The following is a 19,989-nucleotide window of genomic DNA, read 5'->3' on the forward strand; positions in this document are numbered from 1 at the left end:
CCTTTTGAGGCTCTGGTCACTTCTCTGAGAAATTTTTTGACCTCCACTGGTAGAAATGACCACTCCCCACACCTCCCTTTGTGTGCCTAAGTCACTGCCTATATTCCAGCACAGAGCCAACGTATGTTATTGTTTAATTGTACTTATTCATACATCTGTCTTTCTCTACCAGACTGTGAACTGTTTCAGAATAGGGACCTATCTTTTTGTCTCTAGCAAAAGTCATCAATAAATACATAAGGATCCTTTCAGAAAACAGCTTTCAAGAATATAGCAGCAAAGAATATCAGCACTTTCTACTACTTAGTGACATTCTGCTTTCTGGTCCTAGCCAAATCAGAATTACTTTCCAACAGGCAGGTAAACATCAAGCAGACTTCAACAGCCTTCCCTACCTTAATAATTTTAACTTGAACTAAGTAGAATAAACAAAATTCTATGCAAGTGAGGACTAGTTCAGTCACATTTACCTGCTTTTTAAAAGCATTAAAATAAAGTCTTAAAGCCACAATGTTCACCAAGTACTTATGAAACGGGTCATTTCTGATGTAACCCGACTTTACTTAAGCCAGACGTACTTAGGATAGCTAAATGTCTATCGAAAAACTTATGTTTCTCCTCTTGTGGGAAAACACATTAGACTCTGAATTAAAGGAATGTCCGCAACTCTATGATCAAGGTTAACTGCATGCTTAAATAAGCTGTTTGGCCATTCAGTGAGTCATTCGCTTAAGACTAAGTGAAAAATCATGGAGGGAATCCAAGCTCAGTAAATTCCGTCCTTTACTGATACCCTACTTTATACATCCCTGAACATTTTTATAAGAACTGAGAATCTGTTCTTTAAGATGTGTTTACGTTCTTAAGGTCAGAAGATGTATTTAGTAGGTGACATTGGTAACACTAGGGAAGGATATTTACCCGCCGATCTTCAGCTAGCCATTTAAGGAAATTATACACAGCACTGTTCATTTCTTTTTATTTTAGTTCATTTAATGACAGCAATATACACAATGGCATTTTCTAGATCATCAACCATACTTTTGCTAAAAGCAATACCAGAACAATCATAATTTTATTCAGATATATTAATGAAATGTCAGGATATTATACTGGACTTTTATTTCAGCAGGAGTTTTCGGTTTTATAAACTAGCAGGTAAATAAAAGCTATAACTGCTATTAGTATTTTAAGTTTACCTTATATTTTAAGACATAAGGATATTCTAGATTACAAGTATACATAAATCTTATTAACTACCAAAATTTCTCTTTGTTTCATCCTATCTCTACATTCCATCATTCAGATCCTTTAGAATTTCTTTGTTCCCCCTCTGATCACTGCTCCTGGGAGAAATCTGACATAGGATCTGAAGGAAATGCCAGAGTGAAATTTTCCTTAAGATTAATCACACAGGTAAGTAATTTCCCCTTCTTGCCAAACAATATTTTCTAAAACTTCTTAGAAAATCAATAAGACAGGATTGGGTGGTCACAAAAATGTGAATTTTAGGATTTACTTAATCACTTACACACAAATTTTAAAGGTCTAATAGCTTGCCAAAAGCAGCCTGGAGCTCCATTACTAGTTATACAAAGCAGCACAGGTATAATAACAAATACCATCAGCCCCACTGTCCATCCCTCCATCCCCTGACACCCCAATTCCTATTCCTTTCAGTGTCTAGGGGCTTGGTTTAGAATTCAGAATCATCCAATGATTCCGATTTTAAAGTATAAATATATATCAAGGTATTAAAAATGTTCAGATATTAAAGCTTAAAAGCAGTTTGTCACTAAGGCAAAGAGTACAAGACAAGGAAACGACACGGTCTCCCAGATACCGGCCACACAGTCAGTTTTCACATCAGTGCTATCAGTCATCGGTCAACCAAGAATCAATCTAACTCAGAAAACAGGGGGCGAAGTCTGTGGTTCAGAGCAGAGAACAAACAGGCTAATGGGATTCAGATGAACAAAGTGTCAGGAAAAGCAAAAGATAACTGAAGATTTAAAAAAAAGGAAAAAGAAAAAAGAGAGGTAATTTGGAAAGAACCTCAGCTTGACCTCTGCTAGGCAGAGGTGATGGCACAGCGAAGGCGGCAAGTCTGCAAGCCACCCAGATCAGGTCCAATCACAACATGCTACCCAGAGACATATGCCAAGGATCCTAGCTCCCCAAATCCATACTGGTATCATTGCCATCATTTCCACTATGTCTTCATTAAATACCTGCTTTTTGATCAATCATTTTCTACCAATATTTCTTTAATTTACCAGAATCACAAACATAACTCCACGATGCTTACCAAATAGTAAAAAATCAATAATATCTGCTGAACTGAAGTCATCATCACATATTCAAATATGAAGAATTCACATATAAGTATGTACATACTTGAAATAAATATATTCGTATATTCATAAAAATACATACACACACATATATATTAGAGTTTGTATAACCCAAGTTTCTTAGTACACTGAGAAAAATAAACACATTTTCTCTTCCCATTCTCTATTAAGACCCTATCTGGGAATAACTGGAAGATAAGAGATTCTGAAAGTGTGAAGGATGTGGGCCAAAAACAGACCAAACTTTTATATTAATAACACAATAATAGCATTAATGGAACACAGATTGACTAAGGCATAAGTGCTGTAAATCCTCCTGATCTCATCAGAGATACACATATTACCATGCCCACTAAGGTAACTTCACCTCTACTACACAGTGGCAAGGATGTCAGCAGTTAACCTGGTGGCAGGAAGACTCATAATAGCCCAATTCCAAGGTAGTGAATGGACTAGGACATTTCAGTTGAGAGGAAATAACAGTGAACTGGATCCACAGGTTCTGTTCCCAATTTGACCACTTTCAGATGTGTGATCAGTGAAATGACATCATTAAACTTCATTTTATTCTTCTACGACACTGGAATAATGCCACTTCACACAGTTGTTGTAAAATAATGATGAGCTAATGTGGCATGTAAATAATAAAAAACTATTTACAAATATATTTTCAAATTATCATCATCTCTGCATTTGTTGGCAAAACTTCACCTGGAGTTATTTTGGTTATGAATATCAATGCCAAACTCACTCCACTTAGATGGATCGCTCTGGAGAGAAGAATAAAATGTAATTTAGAAATTATTTGAGGTTATATAAATTCAGGAAAAGAGACTCTGCATTTAAAATGCATTTTCTTTTTGACATTGTTCAGTAATGTTCATCATTTTCCTTATATATAAAAACCATATTCAGTCAGAGACTTTTTCCCACATGGTATTCAAGAACTCTCTATGCGAACCTGATCTAGTGCAGTAGCTAATTTGAATCATCTGAATAAGCCACGAGCTAGGAACTTCAGAGGCCACTGAATGAATGCAAGTTGCCCACCAGCTAAAACATCAAAGTCAAACAAATCACAACATTCAGAAGAAAAATATATTTCTCATATTGATTTTTCTTACATGTATGATGTTCAATAAATCACATCACTGGTATTCACTAACGTAAGTCTTATTCTCCTAGAATACAAGACCAAATTTAATTACTACTTTTGTTCAACATGGAAGATGAAAGTCAATTCCTATTGCTCTAGGCAGACTGCATAGTCAAAACAAAAGAAACATGAGAGAAAGAGAAAATGGAGAAAGATGCATTAGATATTAATCTCATATTCACTAGAAAAACAGAAAAATCTTTACCTGTTTCTCCTTTCAGAGTTTAAAGGACGTGAATTTTCTTTTGCCCTACCCACCCTATAATTCAGAGCTCTTTATCCAAAGCCTTCTTCTTTACCTTATTTTTACCATGAAAGTCTCTCAAGTGTTGTCAGTATCAAACACAAAACATGTTTCTTCTTGACCCTATTTTATTCACACCTCTTGATCTTTCATTTCCTTTCATAAAAATTCTTCAACATTCACAGATACAGTAGATCCCAAAGATAACACACCCTTATCAGATTTACCTTTGTAATTATAACCTACCTCTCAGATGTGAAACTCTGCTTTGTGCCTTTCTTGTAATTTTCTCTAAAATAAAGTCTCTGAGAACATCAATGGTTCTCCTTAGAGCTAAGTTATAAATTCATTCATCATTTACTTGATCTTTCAAAGAGCTATTTTTTGAAATCCCATAAACCTAGATTCAAACAAATGATCTAATGTATATAAAAGGCTTAGAACATTCCTTGGCATATAGCGAGTGCTAAATAAGTGTTAGCTGCAATTATTGTTATCATGAACACTTCTTGGTACTTTCCCCCTCTCCCCCCATACATATTCCTTCAGAATTTCACTCTACTGGCCTGCTCTACATGCTTGTGGGCAGAGGTGATGGATGGTACAAGACATGTAAGTCATAATTACCGGTTTCAAGGAGTTAAGTGTTCTCTAGGGAAGAGATACAAATGAGTAAGTATGCTGCAATACCACAAGTGTCTATTAACTGTGGTTAGAAAGTGATACATTGGAACAACTGTCACATGGAAGAAGAAAGAACACCGAGTTTTTCCAGAGAGAACGATGGCCAAGAGGTTGAAGTTATAAGGAGGCAGACTTTGGCTCAATATGAGGAAGAGTGCTTTACTCGTCAGGGCACAAAGATCCAGCAGAAAGAAGTTATCAAGATTCTAGAACAATGTACTGATAGCAGAGTAATAATGGGTATAAAATATTCTTTAAGGTAGTGTGAGGTTGTGTATAACAGCACAGTCAGGCATGACAGTAGAGCACAGATGAAGCTACAAAGAGGGAGAAACTGGAGCAAGCCAGGTGACCTGAGCTGTGGTCAGGGAATCTCTACTTGTCCTATAGGTATATTTGCGAATAGAAAAAGCAGAACCCAACCTGAGATTTTTTGATACAAAGATATTTTTACAGTGAAAGATTAAAGGCATAGGTGGGCTACAAATAGCAAGACCATATAATATTTCTTGTTCAAACTGGGACACTTGAAAGTAAAAGGGGCATTCTTAATAATTATGCCAAGAATGCAAGCACAAAGCAGGGCATATGGTCACCCCAGCTATCAACAGATAGTTACACAAGAAATGTGAGCCAGGGATTTGCCTGAGGCAGAAATTATAGCTACGATCTTGCGTAAAGCTTTCCAATGAATTTAAAAGTAGAAATTATTGAAGGAGAGGTTTTCTAAGTGGGAGTGAGTTTGGTCACAAGGGAACATTTGGCAACGTCTGAAGACATTTTCAGTTGTCACAAGTTGGGGAGGGGTGCTATTGGTATCCAGTGGGTTGGGGGCTGGGGGAAGCTGGGCAGCATCCTACAATGCACAGGACGGCCCCACACAACAAGCTATCTAACCAAAATCGTTAAAAGTGCCAAGGTGAGAAATTATTAAAATTTTTGTATTCAATTTGTATTAAAAATGAAAAGATCTGACTGCATAAACATATGAAACAACTGCACTATAAAAAAATTAATCAAAAGAAAAAAACTGCAGAAAATGTTTGTACCTTATATGACAAAGAGTTAATAATCCAGTCTACATACAGAAAGAGCCCTTAGACAAAGGCAAGCATCCCAATAGCAAAACATGCAAAACTCACTAGCAAACAGTTGACAACAGACGATGCAAATGGTCAATAAGCACTAAAAAATAAACTAACTCCACCTCATAAATAATCAAAACAACTTAAATTAGAAGAATACTTCTGTTGTTACCTATAAACCAAGGCAGGGTTTTCTAATTTATAGGGTTGGTGATGAGCATGGTAACACACTGCCAAAGGGAAGGATAAGTTGATTTCAAACAAAAACAGAAAGAAGACTGTCTGGAAGGACATTTAGCTGTACTTGAAATAAGTATCTTTTTTCATTTTAACTTTTTATTTTGAAAACTACATATCTATTGCCACAATCACCCGTTTTTAGGAATCTATCAAAAGAAATGAGGACATATGCAAAGATTTAGCTAAAAGGATTTCTGCTCAGCAGTGTTTACATGGGCAAAAAACTGGAAATCCCTAAAATGTCAAATAAGGAAAAATTTCATTAAACAAATCAAGGTACATCCATCTACAACTCTTAAAATTATGATACCAAATATTGACATAGAAGGAAGTTCAAGACATATTATATAAAAAAAAATCCAAACTATATATATCATTTCTGTGAGAAATTAATATATGTGAGCGTGTGAAGATGTGTCTGTGTGTATATGAAAAAAGTCTATAATATAAACCAAAATATTAACAATGGATCTACTTGGTGGTGAGATGTGAGCACCACGAAGGCAGCGATTTTTGTTTGTTCCTTGCTGTGACTCTAACACATAGAACAATGCCTGGCATAAGGGAAAAGTAAAATAAAAATTGTTATTGTTATTTTTGCTTATCTATATTTTCTCACTGATCTGCAATGAAAACATTATTTGTATAACACATTTTTTAAATGTTGCTTTTTAAAAAATTAATTCAATGGTAAAACAAAATGTTTTACAAATAGAATGCAAGGAATGCCACCTACTTTACAGAGTTGTAAGTTTAAAGAACAATTTATGTACACATGCTCTGTAAACTCTATAGCACTGTAAGAATGTAAGAAATTAATTATTTTGTTAAGATTATACATTCTAAAGTTAAACCAGTTTCATATGTGCTTTGGCTGGTAGCTTTCCTCCCAGCAATTCCATTTCCAGTAATTTGTCTTTAAGAACAATTAGAGATGTGTGCAATGTTACTAAAAGAAGCAAAAAGCTGCAATGATAAAGAATTGAGGCCCATTCATAAAATGGAGTATAATGTCACCATCAAAATTTTTCCTGTAGAAATTTATTTACCAACATATGCATTTATTGAGATAATCACTCTTTAAAAATCATGTATATGTAACATAAGTAAAAGAATCCCAATTATAGCTTATTATAACACTGTCTTATGTCAAATACTCAAAATAATTGTTATAATTTTCTGATAATTCTTATCTTTTTCAATTTATTAATTTATTTTACTTGAATTCAGCTATTCAGTTTGTCACTTGTTTGTCAAGACTCGATCAGTCAAAGCCATCCATAACATTTTATCTTACAGTTGCTAAATTAAAAACATTTTATGCATTGCTTTCATCCTCTGAAGGCATACCCACTTTAAAGCCACACTATGGTTTTGAATGATGCATGTGTATATATTACAAAACGTGTATGTAATTTATTTTTACATTTTAATGTTAGTGGATTCTTATATATATCTCTTTATGCACTAGTCACTTCTTCATAAATCAGAAGCTGAATCTCATTTTCTCTCCTTAAAACAAATGTAAAAATTGCTTTCAAAAGCCTTATTTTTTCAACTTTCACAGAGATCACAGAAGTAGAGTACAAAGGAGAAACACTCAGAACTAAATGAATAATAGCTCAAAGTATTAAAAAAAATTAAAAATATAAATAAAATGTTATTTGAATCCTGTCATAAACATAGAAGGAAATTTTTTCTCCTAGAGAACTCTATTAGAAGCTGAAGACCTTTTATATAAACCAACCACATATAATATTCTTTAATTTGAACACTAGCACACTTAAAAAAAAAAAAGGCAGTAAACTCTTCCTTTTTGCTATGGGCTATTTCTTTACATATGTGCTACTCAAAAACTCAGTTAAACCCTGTTGCCCAGTGCTCTTTGTTCTGTTTACGCTATTTAAAAGCACTAATAAAAATGACCTCACATTCCTTTATTTGAAATTTATGAGATTGCCTAATACCGGAACTAAAATATTTCCAACATATTCCAAAATGTAATTGGGGAAGCTGACTGATACCATAATAAGAACACTAGAATTCTACTTGCTGGGAATCACTGAGATTTTTTAAGTATTGTGATCCTTTCAAATGAAATGAGAGCCTAAGACAAGTGGAAGGAAACAATGGGAGGGATACAAGAAGATGAAGAAATTCATTTGCACGACAAACACTGATGAGGAGCCAACATCACTCAGGACACTGGGGAGGCCTGTGGGAGCTGCGTGACATGTGGAAGAACATGACGAGGCATTACAAAGGAAGCATGGAAGTGCTGTGTGAGTGGGATGCAGAACAGGGCTGGAAAACCAACCTAGGTAGGAGATAGTAACAGAAGAAGATATTTTTTTTTTTTTTGAGAAAGAGTCTCACTTTGCTGCCCGGGCTAGAGTGCCGTGGCGTCAGCCTAGCTCACAGCAACCTCAAACTGCTGGGCTCAAGCGATCCTCCTGCCTCAGCCTCCCAGGTAGCTGGGACTACAGGCATGCGCCACCATGCTCGGCTAATTTTTTCTATGTATATTTTTAGTTATCCAGCTAATTTCTATTTTTTTTTTGTTAGTAGTCACGGAGTCTTGCTCTTGCTCAGGCTGGTCATGAACTTCCTGAGCTCGAACAATCCACCTGCCTCGGCCTTCCAGAGTGCTAGGATTACAGGCGTGAGCCACCGCGCCCAGCCCTCATGATAAATTTTTGAGCTACCTTTTTTTCCCTTTGGTGGGGGTGGGGAAGGAGCCAACTCAAGACAACTCTTATTTTTTATGATGTTTTAGGGTTTCTGAACCATTTGATGCTTTTCGGGGTTTTTTCCCCCCAGAATCTCCACACTTTTAACACTTTCTTTGAATGTATATAATTTAAACAGAAGACATCTATAGTATCAAGGATAAATGTAGCTCTTCAACTTAAAAGAAGAAAACTGAAAACTAGAATGTGCTCCTGGTTTTATGTCCTGACCTAGATCTATAACTAAACAGAGGTAGTTATTTTTAAAAATTGAAAAAGAGACCCCAAAATAGCCAAATAAATCCATTTTGCTTAGATTGCTCTTCAGTCAAATTTTTATTAAAAATAAGTTCATGGTGAAACCACAACTATTCTCTTTGCCAAGAAACACGGGAGGGTAGCAAAAGGGAGGCAAAACGTGGAAGAGATGACATTGTGCTTTATAGATGGGTATGACAATGTTGGTAAAGTGGCAGAACTATATGCACCTCACTATAAGATTGTTTTGACATTAAAAATAAAAACAACAAAAACCATATTTGAAATAGATTGATCCTTCTCCAAATAGCTGATAATATATTGTAAAACCATAATGATCTTGGGCATTATCAAATTAAATTACCATATTTTGCAGACCAGCAAGTTATATATCCACTCAGCCAAGCTGTTTTCCTGCTGGTAACTTGAATTCCTGTTTTAAAACTATGCCAACTCCTCTTGGGTGTTCTAGTGATGAAAACGTTTTTCCTTACGTTTTAGCCAGTACGGTATCTTATGAAAAAGCTGCAACATTAGGGCAGACCACAATGACTAGACAGAGGATAAAAACTAATTTAGGAAATTATTTTGATGTTTAAAATAAGAGGGGAAAAAAAAGATGCATTAAAAATAATATGCTAATTTTTTGGATATAATCTGATTCCATACCACATTAACAGACTACTAAATTACTAATTTTTTTTAAAGCTGGATATGCTTAAGATATATTCTGTTCTGTATAATGGTGGTTTAAAAGAAATCAAACCAAGAAAGAATAGTGCATAATAATGACGAGCTCGGGGGAATGTATTTGAAATGGATAAACAAAGATACCACTAAGAAAAGAAAGTTATGACAGCTCTAAAACACTTTTTAATCCAAGGAATCCTGGTCACTTGAAGCATATACTCTACTGTTCTCACACCTGAACACATCTGAAAAACATTCATCTCAAAAAAAAAAAAAAAAAAAGGCAAATTGGTTATGTGTCCCACAGACATCTATAGGATATATAGTGTTAGAAGTCCACAGTGCTTCTCTGTCAATAGATATGATTTTGGAAGGTTTTTAAAAATATGACAATACCACCATCTAGGAAAAAGTGACAATACCATAATCTAGCTGAAAGGTGAGAAACTGACCTGATTGATGGAGTTGGCGGCACAGGATGCAAGGCCCGTCCCAACAGAGGCCAGCAGGAAACAGGGCCAGTCAAACGGTCCTGGAGCCAATGCAAATCCAGCTGCAGTGGTACTTACAACCAGAGCTGCAATACACAAACAGAGCAGATGTACCATGACCAACAAGATTCCCAACTGTAAAAGCCAAAAAGACAAAGAATAAGACATCTTTCATATAAACCAATTGAATTACACTAATAACACAAACTACAAGCTACATGTGTTCATTACAGAAAATGCTAATTTTCTTTTAACTTCATTATACTCAAGAGTAAAAGTAAGGTAGGTCTTTCAGATTCACTCATTCACTTGTTCATTCAACAAATATATACTGAATACCAAAGTCAAGATCAGCATGCATTATCAGGAATAAAGATGTATATATAAGATCTCGTTCCTGCTCTTGGGTAATCTGGCAGGGAGATGACAGACTTATGTTTATAACTGCAACACAAGGTAGCAAATAATGTCCCAATTCTGTGACAAACTCCAGACGACCCTAGGGTAGGGCTTGCCTATAATAGATGACAGTCCTAGGGGCCAGAGGATGAATGGAGGGAGGTGATAGCCAGACAGCCTTGACAGCCTACAGATGGCATGGAAGTTAATCTTCAGGAGGGGCTGCAGAGAAGGGAAGAGAATGGTGGGGTGAGCAACATTACAGGTAGATGGATAATTCTAACATCAGGTACAAGGGCAAAGAAGACCAATGTAAACAGTCTGAAGTATGTGTAACACCATCTACCAGATTCTCAAACCAAAAACCTAGGAAACATTTTTGATTTTCTCTCACTCTCTATATCCCATTCACTGCAAAGTACTGTCTGTTCTACGTCTACAGTGTGCCTCAAACCCAGCACACTGCCACCGTCTAGCCCAGTTGTTCTCAATCAGAAGTGGTTTTGCCCCCCAGGAGACATCTGGTAACGTCTGGAGATATTTGTGGTTACAACTGCGGGGGAGGGTGCTACTTGTTTTCTAGTGGGTATAGGGAGGGGGTGCTTCTTAACTCCTTAGGTGCACAGGACAGCCTCCCACAACAAAGAATTTCCTGGCTTAAAATGTCAATAGTGCCAAGGTGGAGAAACCCGATCTAGTCCAAGCAGTTACTATCAGAGCTTCTTAATGGTCTCTTTGCTCCCATCTTGCTTCTCTCTCCAGAGTGATGTTTTTAAAATGTAAATAGATCAAATCACTTTTCTGCTTTGAAAATTATTTGCTACTACACCTGGAATAAAATGCAAACTCTTCCCCCTGCCACACTGCACCTTACACCTCCCTTCAGCTCAATCACTGTTCTTCACTCATGCGGGCCTTCCGTTCCTTGTGCACACCAAGTTCTTTCTTGCCCCAGGGTCTTCCTTTGTCCCTTTGCTTCCTCTGCCTCTTTCCACAGCTGGCTCCTGCTCATCCTTTACATCTCAGCTGAAATATTACTGCCTAGGGAGAACTTTCCTGATCATCTCATCTAAAGGAGGCCTCCCCAGTGACTCCCCTGTGCACATTATCTTTTTGTTTCCTTCATGGCACTTGGCACACTCTGGCTCCTCACTGGAAGGAAGCTCCGTGAAGGCAGGGGCCCGTCTGTGTGTTTCACTGCTGGATTTTCAGGGCTACCACTAAGCCAAGCATAGACAACAAAAAGAAGGCTGGCGGCTGCCAGACTGCAGAGCATCTAGCTGAGGAGTCTGTACTTCATTTGGTCGGCAGTAGAGAGAGAGTCGCTGACAGTCTGAAGCAAGAAAGATCTATAACTGGAAGTTTAGTCTGGTAGCAATGTGCACCACGACTTAGAATGGCAGAGAGTTTTGCTGAGAAACATGTTAAGAGGATATACCATTAATCTACCGTGAATAAGGACAGTGAAGTGAGAACTGAAGAGTTATAGTGGATATTTTGATTAGAGAATTGTGAGGACCTGGTAAGTAAGAGAGGCAGGAAGACAAAACAAAACAACAACAAAAGAGAATTAAGGGTGAAGTGCTGCACTTGGATGACACAGAGAGGAATGACAATATCAACAGAAATAAGGAAATCAGGGCAAGAGGTAATGGAGCCAGCTGGCCTTAGGAAAATGTGTGGTTTTTGAGGAATCATGGGACATCTAGGTAGAAATATAGTGAAAGTAGGTGAAATAGGAGACTAGAGCTCAGAAGAGAGAAGTGGAGGACAGGAAAGAGGCACAAAGCCCTGGAGGCACCTGCCTGGAGACTGCGGCTGAACCTGAGGGGACAGATGAGATCATCAAGGGGAAGCATGTGCAGTGGAAAGAAGTGTATGAAAAACACACCGGATCTTTACAGATGGGGAGAAAGGAAGGAATGAAAGGCACAAAAGATTTGGTGACAAGCACCTTGAGGATGAAGTGGCATGGACATCTAATAACCAGGTGAGGGCCACAGGAAGCAGGACACCATTGGCATCAGCAGGTACACACCAGAGAAAGTGATAGTTCCTCCTAATGATCATGAATCAGCTGGCATGTCCTTCAATCTAGTATTACCAGCAAGTTACTGAAATCCTTTGGAGTTCTACCATATGGACAAGCAAGCCCCTGCCATACGTAGACAAGACACAGTTTTCTTGATATTGCTGTTATTTCTTTGGTTGGGTTCAATGACAGTTTGCAAGGTGATTTAGGAATACGTGCTGAGATTACCATCTAACTGGAAGTCTCAAGAGCACATGTATTTGGGGCAAGAGGTCCTCCTTTAACTCAGAGGCTCCCAAATGTGGCATGCATCTCAATCTCTCAGGGGAAGATTTACCTCCAGAAAAGAGAATATATGAACAGATTAAAGTACAGTAAAGAGGAAGGTTCAGGAATGAAGATGCAGGTTTAGATAAAGATTACAAGAAGACAAGCAGGTTAGTGGTTAAAGGCAAATAGGAGGCTGATCAGAAGTCACAAAGACACACGAGACGCCTGAGGCGAGGAGTGCCACTAAGCCAGAGAGCAGGTATGTAGTGTCCCTCCCCCGTCTCCTCTGCTTGCAGGTACAGCCTGCCCTGGCCAGATGTGGTACTACAAGTCATAACACAAGTGTACAGCTGGCATCTAACAGCAACAAACAACCACATGGAACAGGGGCAGCAGTCAACAATACTTACTTCAGTGGAAACATTCTAGAAGAAAGTTTTAGCTCTCTAATTCAGTAATGACTTATGCCCAGAAGAAAATGCCACCGTGATTCCAGGCTTTGAAAACAGCGGTTGCAGGTATGTTTTAGCCATGTGCCAACAGGGAGAGAATAGCCTCTCATGTAATAGTCTGTTTCGCTTCACCTGCACACATATAATGACCATCAAGAAAGGCACTGTTTTTAGAACAAACAACAAAGCTCCCTTTAGGATATTCAAATAGCTCCCTTCTGTGAGGAAGCTTTTTCATTCTTCACAGATACCATATCAAAAGTTGCAAAAGCTCACGGACAGGTCACATTAAAGAATGAGAATCATATTGTTTTGTGTGGCTCAACAGCAACTTCTCACTTACTGCACAGTGACAAGCCAGGACTAGAAGAAAAGTCCTTAACGTCTGGGCAACTTCTCAGTTGTACCAGAAGAATTCTACCATGCAGGAAGGTAGGCTGATGGTATCAATGAGAGAATTTGAGGGAAAAGAGACTGCAAGGTTTTCTCTCTCAGAATGAAACTAAGTAGATTGCTCCTATCCATAGAGCAAATCAGTTGAAATAATTCTTAACTGTATGTTAAGGCCTTGAATCTTAAACCAAAAGTAGCCTACTCATAAACAACTGCAGTAGTTAAAAGAAAATCTACTATAACTTTCTCACTGTATAATTAGTAAAGTCCAGAGTCACCAAAATAAATAACTACAGTTAGCCCTCTGTACCCATGTGTTCTACATCCATGGAGTCAACTAACCTTAGATAGAAAATATTTGAAAACAAACAAAAAGCATGTGTACTGAACATGTATAGCCCTTTTTTCTTGCTATTATTCCCTAAAAAATACAGCATAATAACTATTTACATAGCATTTACATTGCATTAGGTATTTTCTTTTTTTTTGAGACAGAGTCTCACTGTGTTGCCTGGGCTAGAGTGCCGTGGCGTCAGCCTAGCTAACAGCAACCTCAAACTCCTGGGCTCAAGCGATCCTCCTGCCTCAGCCTCCCGAGTAGCTGGGACTACAGGCATGCGCCACCATGCCCGGCTAATTTTTTCTATATATATATATTTCCAGATAATTTCTTTCTATTTTTAGTAGAGACAGGGTCTCACTCTTGCTCAGGCTGGTCTCAAACTCCTGACCTTGAGCAATCCACCAGCCTCGGCCTCCCAGAGTGCTAGGATTATAGGCGTGAGCCACCGCGCCCGGCCTGCATCAGGTATTAAAAGTAATCTAGAGGTGATTTAAAGTATACAGTGTATGGGTTATACGCAAACACTATGCCATTTTATAAAAGGACATGAGCAACTGCACATTTTGGCTTCTGAGGGAGGTCCTGGAACCAATCCCGCATGGATACCAGGGGTACATCCAGATCAACATTTTGTATTGTGCTTAATAAACAAATTTTTAAAAGTTAATCACCATCACAGTGGGTAAGAAAGTACCATAATCATTGAACTGTCAAAAATAAAAATGTTCTAAAAATAAAATTCACTTTGTTTAAAATTAAAAAGGGTATGTAGTTACATGAAAGCAAAACTGTTAATCAGAGGAGGAAGTACCTTGTTACTCTTTTTACTCACTCCATAGCTTGATTGGGTGATAAATAACACAGAAAAGCACATCAAATTTTTGATTAATGGGATTACTGATAAATTGACAAAAGAGACAAAAAGTGGTTTGCAAAAAACTGACAAAGGGAAAAGGACAATGTTTTAGTAAGACATAACAATGACTAAATTTACAAAATGGAAATACTGCTTAATTTCAAAATGTACAATTGATACATGGTGATACATATATAAAGATAGGAACTATTATTATTATTATTACTAGGAGGAAATTTGAATTTTGTAACATATTTCTATAAAAGACCAAAAGCTAACAAAGGATATATTCATACTTATTTCATCAAAGTAATTAATTTAAAAGAGAAAGGCAGAGAGGATTGATAAATTATACAAGTAAAATTGACCAAAGCAATATTCTCATACAACACTGCCACAACGGTAATTAAACTTTTCATTGATTTCCTAGGATTCATTACATGGAATCATTTTGCAACACCAGGATCTCATTAAAAGTGAATGTAATATATTCTTTCATTAATAACACTTGAAATTATATTTTACTTGGTAATCTCATATTCTGTCCCTTCACAAATAAACATAAAATCAATGCTGCCAACGAAGCATGACCCATCCGATATAGGCTGAGAGCCACTGCACTGCAGGCCCAGAGATGACTGGGAGCTCACGGGAGAGTAATATTCCCACACCAACGGAGTCTGACCCATCCCTGCTCCTGGCTGAGTGGCCAGCCAGAGAACCCCAAGCTTCCCCATGAAAACAGATTCAGTAGCAGCCTTCACTAAATGCAGTCCTGATATCTAGGCCCAATCTTAGCACGACTGCAGCTCTATCAGCCAATCCCTTCCAAACCATAGGCCTGACCTAAGACTGACCAGGGCTGCCTTCTTCCAGGTCCCACCATTTACAGGTATTCACCAAATACAGTCTTGTATCTGTCTGCCTTCTCCAGGGAGAAGTTCCTACTACATTCCCTATAAATTTTTTAAAAATTTTATTTGGAAACAATCACAATTAGACATGCTCTGGGCTATGGTTGGAACATTTGTCCTCTCTGAAACTCATGTTGAAACTTAATCCCCAAAGTGGCAGTATTGAGAGGTAGGGCCTCTTTTCAGAGGTGATTGAGTCATGAGGACTCTGCCCTCAAGAATGGACTAATCCAGTTGTGAATTAATGGACTAATGGGCTAATGGATTATGACTTATCATGGGAGTGGGACTGGTGGCTTTACAGGAAGAGGGAGAGACCTGAGCTGGCACACTCAGCCCCCTCTCTATGTGATGCCCTGTGGCGCCACCTCAGAACTCTGCAGAGAGTTCCCACAAGCAAGAAAGCCCTTACCAGATGTGGCCCCTCTACCTTGGACTTCCTGGCCTTCATAACGGGAAGAATAAATTCCTTTTCTTTATAAATTACCCAGTTTCAGGTATTTTATTCTAAGCAACAGAAAATGGACTAAGACACCCTTAACTGACCTGGAAGAAGACAAACATCCCTGCTGAAAACTGCTTATGAGAGCAACCTGACACGTAGCCTCTAGGAGCTAAGAGCAGTCCATGCCAGCAGCTAGAAGGCAAACAGGGACCTCGGTCCTACAGTTGCAAAGAAATGAATTCTGCCAACAACCAGTGAGCCTGCAAGAGGACTTGAGCCCCAGATGAGAATGACAGTACCGACCAACACCAGTAAGACCCTGAGGAGAGGGTCTAGCCACCTCATGTCTGGACTTCTGACCTGTGGAAACAGTGAAACAATAACTTTGTGCTGTTTTAAGCTGCTAAGTTGTGATAATTTGTTTTGTGTAACAGAAAACTAATATGTACTGTAACAAAGGTAGCATTTAAGAAAGACTAGTCCATCATCAGCAACAGAGGACTGATTGGAATGGTGGAAAATTTACTCAGGGAACCACTTAAAGGCCATGGCAGTGCACTAGGTGGAGAGAGAGGAGAGCCTGGGTAGGATGGCAAGCATTTTGAATGTGGTGACATAGGCCTTCATTACTGAATAAAAACAAGCAGTTAAAGCAAAGGCTGCTTTGCTTTGCTAAAACCCACATTTTGTGTGTCTTAAAATGAATGTATCAGTGTAAGAGTACATAAATTTTATTTATAAATAATTATGCATTTATGTTATATATATTTATATATAAATAGCATAAATATTATAAATATACCTATGTATGCTTAAAATTATTTTTAATGATAAAGTACATGACTAATAAACTTTGGAGAACCCTACTCTAAAATAAACAGCAAAGCAAGCAATGGTAGGTATTAATGTCTGATTTTCTATATGGAGAACCATATGCAAATCAGTGGCAGTGAAATCAATCCAGGGTCTAATCAAGAGAGTCATATGGTTTATGTACAATATTTGGCTCTCAGCTTTATAGGATATTCTTTAATACATACTCCAAAGATGCATTTTGAGAAAAAGAAAATGCCACTAAATGAACAGAAAATACACATACACCCACACACAATCACCTTGCAGATTACAGAATCACAAACCAGGTAAGGTAAGCTTTCACCCTGTATCCCTGGCATTGGATTCATGATAATGTTTCTTACTCTAAAGGTTTTAAGGAAAATTGTAAGGAGTCCCAGAGGAGTGAGCTCCTTGTTGGGGGTGGGTAGAAGGAATCCTGCCACACATACTGTTACATCTGCAACAGAGGGAGCTTTACTTGTCACCCATAAAGCTTTACTTGTCACCTGTAAAGAGAGGCTTTTGCAAGACTTTCAGTACAAATTTAGCCAGCCTCCCTAGTTCTAACCTCACAGCACACTTTCCAGAGCAGCAATGAACCCCTTGAAAGGTTCTGCCTTTTCCAATATAATATGCAAGAGGTTTTCTTGGAGAAGTAGCTTTATCAAGAATTTTATCTTTAAGGCTCACTACTTTGGGAACTATTGGTCTCTGAGAATAAGCATAATTAATGTACTTCATTTCCTTTCTGAAATCATCAATTAAAAATAACTGTAAGGATTATATTCAAAAATAGGTCGTCTACATCCTGCTTTCTTATTATTATTATCTCTGTCTTAATGCCTCACTATTTTTTAGCACTGACTCCTACAGAACTAAGAGAAAAACAAAACTCCAATAAATAAATTTGGATAATTATCAATTCTGATAAAAGATTTGGTAGAAAGATCAAAACCACTGACTAAATGGATTTTGAGATTCTTTATAGATTTCAAATTATCCTTGCGATCTATTATATCTCATTATCCTTGACAGCAGATACTGTGCAATATTGTAAACCAAACCCCACGAACCTGAGACATATTCTCTTTAAAGTTCTTTAACGTACTAACCAAGAATAGGCAGGTAATGAATTTGTATGTGGTTCTCTTTATGTATGTATCCAAACAATGGAATAAGTTTTTTTAGTAAATTTCAAAGTTCAAAATTATATAACCTAATTCAGAGGTGGGAGTTAAGTCTTTTCTGATTTTCAAATGTGAGTTTATTTTTTACTAAATAGTTGAACTTATTATTTCCATCTCTATCTTCATTTCTATTAACACCTTAAGATTCAAATGGTTGAATTTCTAATTTAAGTGAGTTTTTTAGGCTTCACAGCTTGGCAGCATTCTGTGAACTTCCTAATACGGTCATTTTACCAACACGCATATCAAAGAAGGCAGTAATTCTTATGCTTATTTTTAAGTTCAGAAGAAAACTCAATTGATGAGAGACATGGTATTTTTTTCTCAGTCACATAAAAGGATATCAACCAGCGGTAACAATTATAAACCATAACTACTTCTGGTTAAAAGACTTTTTATAAAGATCTTTAATAACACCGCTGCAAAACTAAGAACTTATTAGGGCTTTCTGTTTTCCTCTTTCTTTTTGTTATATACTTAATCACCAAAGTTTGTCTGAAAATGCTGGGACCACATTAAATCTCATACATCAAATTTACCCAGCAACACCGTTACGAAAATGAAGCATTTAAATGTGGTCACCAAGGCAATTCACCAGAGAGCATTTGGTTTGCATTTACAGTTCACATTCAGAAAAAGGAAAATGAAGTATCTATTGGCTCTGATAAATATGTAAATAAAAGTTGTTTGTATTAAGCTATTTATGCAACAGTGAGTGAGATCCTTCCTTAAATTGTTCTTTCAATTAATTGTTCTTTCAATTCAATTGTTCTTCCTTGAACCAAAGAACTCTACTACTTTATCATCCTATTTTTAGTTTTTTTCTTTCCGATAAAGAAACATTTCTTCTCGCTACATTTCATATACTCAGTAACCAACACTTTACAACCTTTTAATTAATTAAAGCATTTCTCCGTAAAACTGATGACTATAAACTAAAACTGATGCATGAAACTGAAACTTTTAAGCACAAACATGTTTTCTCAAAAAAGAGTTTGGCAAAAAGAAATTGCTAGTTGAGCAGTTTCTGCTAAAAAAGCAAAGCTTTATCTCAGTTTCATAACAAAATTATGAGTGTGACTGTCCAGAGAACATTTTACAAGATAAACATTTAAAATAATACAGAATTAAGATTAAGTCTTCATTTCAAGTATCATTCTGATTTTGACAATATTTGGTATTTCGCTGCATTTGATTATTTTGTACAACAGAAGTAACAGGTGAATAAAATGGACCTACTCACTTGTTCTTCACACCTGGATGACCTAAAGACACACATATACTAATGTATCATTATTTCTTCACTGAGAATTTTCACTTACTCTTAGTAATTAAATAGTAATGTAACAATGTTGGTTATGTTGGTTATGTTCTATTCAAAGGAACTTTCTTCTTGCTAGAAACTTTTTAGAAGATCACCTGGAAGAATTCCCTTATTGGTACTGCTGTCCCATTAAGTGAAACTGGAAATCAATAGTCCTTTGCCGACCCTAAAATTTATGTTCACTACTTACATGAAAAAAATTTCTTTGCTGGAGACTAAATCATTCAGAACAAAGCAGAGCAAAGTCTTTGAGGATTCCCCTGAGCTTCAAGGGGTACAGTTTTCACAAATTTGATGACCTTTAAGAGGAGGAACACAGTGGGGCCATCTCCAATCCTTCACAGGTATGCTGAGTACAAAATAAGGTAGCAGACTAAAAACTTGAGGGCACAATGACAGCAGGTGAAAGAGACATTATGAAAAGCAGGTCAAGCAACTACAAAAGCATAGCAGCCTAAAGTAGCTTGGTTGAGATACAATACTTTCCAGTAATCACTAGGCATTAAACTATTACAGCATAGTAAAATAATCAATTATTTGTAACCAAAAGGCTAACCTGCTCAAAATTCTGCAAATGGTGACAATGGAGTCATTACACCTTTTTTT

The 19,989-nt window shown here is 37.1% G+C and overlaps 1 protein-coding gene across 1 annotated transcript in view; it reads right to left on the reverse strand.

The window, feature by feature from the left end:
* Positions 1-19,989, reverse strand: part of LOC105816119 (protoheme IX farnesyltransferase, mitochondrial) — a 136,181-nt gene that overhangs the window by 94,929 nt on the left and 21,263 nt on the right. Inside the window, exon 4 of the mRNA XM_012651445.1 lies at positions 9,893-10,017. Coding sequence (XP_012506899.1) covers positions 9,893-10,017 — 125 coding nt within the window. The remainder of the gene's footprint in view (positions 1-9,892; positions 10,018-19,989) is intronic.

Source organism: Propithecus coquereli, unplaced genomic scaffold (genome assembly GCF_000956105.1).
Source record: "Propithecus coquereli isolate 6110/MARCELLA unplaced genomic scaffold, Pcoq_1.0 Scaffold355, whole genome shotgun sequence".
NCBI lineage: Eukaryota > Metazoa > Chordata > Mammalia > Primates > Indriidae > Propithecus > Propithecus coquereli.